Source organism: Sitodiplosis mosellana, unplaced genomic scaffold (assembly GCF_009176505.1).
Source record: "Sitodiplosis mosellana isolate CC-2019 unplaced genomic scaffold, AAFC_SMos_1.0 Smas_scaffold_6162, whole genome shotgun sequence".
NCBI lineage: Eukaryota > Metazoa > Arthropoda > Insecta > Diptera > Cecidomyiidae > Sitodiplosis > Sitodiplosis mosellana.
The window spans coordinates 1,525,050-1,528,250 of NW_022601403.1; the positions used below are offsets into that span (position 1 = coordinate 1,525,050).

Below are 3,201 nucleotides of genomic sequence, written 5' to 3' on the forward strand. Positions count from 1 at the left end.
CGACACTTGAATATAGTCCAGTGAAAGCGCACCAAAACTTGAACATTGGAAATTTTCTTCATTTTTGGCGCCCTTTCGACTACATCTCTCGCTTATTTTATGTACAGTCATGGACAAAATTGAGCGTACGCCTATAAATTTTGTGTTTTATTTTTTCCAGTAACTTTTCATCTCAAATGTAATATATCAATGGGAAGTACATAAAAAATCAATAATATTGGCAATTTTGAACATCTAAATTGGCCGGCCAATAGGCGGCTTATGGCTCTCGGTAAAAATGGCCAAAAATTCTCCAGCCGTTCGATTTGAAAAGTTTAAATGCAGTTTTGAAGGCCTTCAGGAGCAGATACTTTTAAACGCTGAAAACTTTCGGATCGGCTTCAATTTGGGCAAGTTATGGCCGTTGAATTTTTGGCCGTTTTTACCGAGGGCCATAAGCCGCCTATTGGCCGGCCAATTTTGATGTTCAAAATTGCCAATGTTATTCATTTTTCATGTACTTCCCATTGATATATTACATTTGAGATGAAAAGTTACTGGAAAAAATAAAACACAAATTTATAGGCGTACGCTCAATTTTGTCCATGACTGTAAATCTCGATACAAATTCACGTTTGCGCGTTATATTTTTGAATCGTTCCAAAATGTGGCTTTAGAGCGCCTTCGGTGTCCTTGCATTTATTCAAATGCCGGCTGCACCGGCGGTTAGACAGGCGCTGACTCCAATATATTGACCGCTTTAATTTTCGTATGAAATATTCGCAGCTCAATTGGCATCAAGCAGACGAGTACTGTAATAATCATAGCATGTTTTTTGTTGCTATTATGTCGAAAGAGGAGGACGACGCTATTGTGGAATACATGAAACGAATTCATCGTAGGTTGATGGCGTTTGTTTATATTTCAACTGTTCTTTGAAAAATTAACGGACATTTGGTTCCCACAAGCGCTACTTTTATTTTAATATTTGTGCCTTTAACCCTTCAACTCAGGTACTGAAATACCACTTTGGGTATATGCTAATAACATAAAATCGAAAGAATACATTTGGTCGAGAACTGGAGCATCGATTGAACGTGGGTATACTAACTGGTACCCTAATGCACCTAATAAATTAGAGAGAAATGGCGAGGTTCAACATTGCCTAGAGATTAATTATAAGGGCAAATGGAATGACTGGTATTGCGACCGTCAATTGTTTGTATGCGAATTACGACCAGAATCTTGTTCATATCAATACAAGTTTTGCAATCGAATGATATATTAAATTTCAAATGAAAAATAAATTGCTTGAGTACATTTTCTTCACCCAATATCTTTATTCACCGATTTAAGATACTCCAGTTCTTACGAACGGATTCACCGAATTGAGGCTGTGAGAATGAAAACGGCAATACAGGAATAAACATTCTGAAGCGCATCAAGAAAAAAAAAATCGCAAAAGTGAATCATGAACCTCCCATGCTGCCCATGTAAATTCATGTTTCACTTTTGCATATTCAGAACTCATGATTCATTTTTACGATTTTTTTTTCTGGATGCGTTTCAGAATGTTTATTCCTGTATTGCCATTTTCATCCTCACAGCCTCAATCTAGGGGCATTTCACTCGCATTCGAATACATGATCATTCGTGTACGAATCCTGCATTCGCAAAAAACAGTATAAGTATTTGCATTCGCACCATGTATTCGTACTGCCGCGCGAGCATTCGCGCGACTCCGCATATGAAACGTATTGAAACACTCGCACATGTATTCGTCGCGAATGCGCTCAGTTGCGATGAAGTGTCAAACACAGTCAAACATGTGGAAAGATGTCAGACGTGTTTGAAAAATTACAACGTGCATTAGGTGAATCTCTACCAGAAATTTTACAATTAATTCTCACACATTCTGGATTTAATACAGAAAGCGCATTAGCTACGTTGAATACAAGCATTTGCGGTCGCAGGTGTCCGATTTTTTGCAAATTTGTTTCCGTTTGATTACAATTCTTGATTAACTGTGGCAACTGGATGATAAGCAATCGGTGACCCGGTTTAAATTTAAAATGATTCACATTCTCGTATGATGTTTCTTTGAGAATTTCTGGGTTTTCAATGACATAGTTCCCGATATCCATAATAGCATCGTTGTCAATGGACATTAGAGATGATTCATTTTCAAATGCACAGAATTCCAGGATTTTAATAATATCGGCCGAAATTTTTACATTCAAATATTTTTCTAATTTGAAAATAACATTTTCCAGTCCCTAAAATACAAAACACAACTTAAATTGATATTAAATTTGTATCGAAATAACTATTTACCATTTTGGTGAACTAATGTAAACAATGTAGTCGCAACGATTAACACAACAAATCAATATAGATCTGTCAAGTGCATTCGCATTCGCGCAGCAATATTCGGACGTATTTGCTAATGCGCCGTATAGATACATTAAATGGTTATTCGTACGAATGCGAATATTCGGCACGAATATCAGTATTTGCGAGTGTTTATATTCAAATGCATGGCAAAGTATTCGCGCATTCGTACGAATAGCAGTATTCGCATAGAGTGAAATCCCCCTAGGCCTCAATTGTGACCATATTTTCTGAATATCAATGATTTTCACGAAATCGTCAGTTTTAATGAAAATTCCTAGCGTAGTAGTAGCCAAATATCTGCACCAGCCGCGTAGCCAGAGATGAATTTCAGGGGAGGGGGAGGGGTTCGATTGATCTCATTTTCAAGGGGAAGGCGAAATTTTCTTTTCCAGAGTTGGAAAACGCTTTGAGAGCCAATATCTGCTAAAGACTTGAAGAGGTCATTAAAATAGTGGTTTTGTGCGTTCTCAATACATATTCGGCCAGTACTTGGCGGTGTGAACAAATAAATAAATATTGAGCTTTCGTAAGAAATGTCATCATTCCCGAGAAATCGTCACATTTGAATGGGCAACAGAGCGACCATTCCACACGAAATCAATCAAAATTCACATCGAGGTTCTCAGAATCGGCTGAAATTTTGCACGGAAGTTGGGTTTGGGCAAAAACCCAGAAAGTTAAAATATTTCCCCCGGGTCTGCCTCTGGAGACCCTGTATGGATAGTGCAAAAATCGAAATTTCGCAAATTTTCGAATTTTTGGACCATTGATAAAAAAATTTAACGCGATCATATCTGAATGAAATTTTCACACAAGTTAGGGTTTGAA

General features: G+C 37.4%; 2 protein-coding genes across 2 annotated transcripts in view; one reads left to right on the forward strand and one right to left on the reverse strand.

Moving 5' to 3' along the window:
- LOC129574345 (uncharacterized) overlaps positions 1–1,186 on the forward strand; it is a 2,239-nt gene extending 1,053 nt beyond the window's left edge. The window contains exon 4 of the mRNA XM_055456211.1: positions 766–1,186. Coding sequence (XP_055312186.1) covers positions 766–918 — 153 coding nt within the window. The 3' untranslated portion in view covers positions 919–1,186. The remainder of the gene's footprint in view (positions 1–765) is intronic.
- A 499-nt stretch (positions 1,187–1,685) lies between these two features.
- Positions 1,686–2,325, reverse strand: LOC129574342 (uncharacterized). Its single transcript, XM_055456206.1, has 2 exons — positions 2,314–2,325; positions 1,686–2,255 (listed from the first exon to the last, which is right to left on the reverse strand). Exons 1-2 carry the CDS (start codon positions 2,314–2,316, stop codon positions 1,800–1,802), a joined length of 459 nt encoding a protein of 152 aa, XP_055312181.1. The 5' UTR covers positions 2,317–2,325; the 3' UTR covers positions 1,686–1,799.
- Between the last annotated feature and the right edge of the window lie 876 nt (positions 2,326–3,201).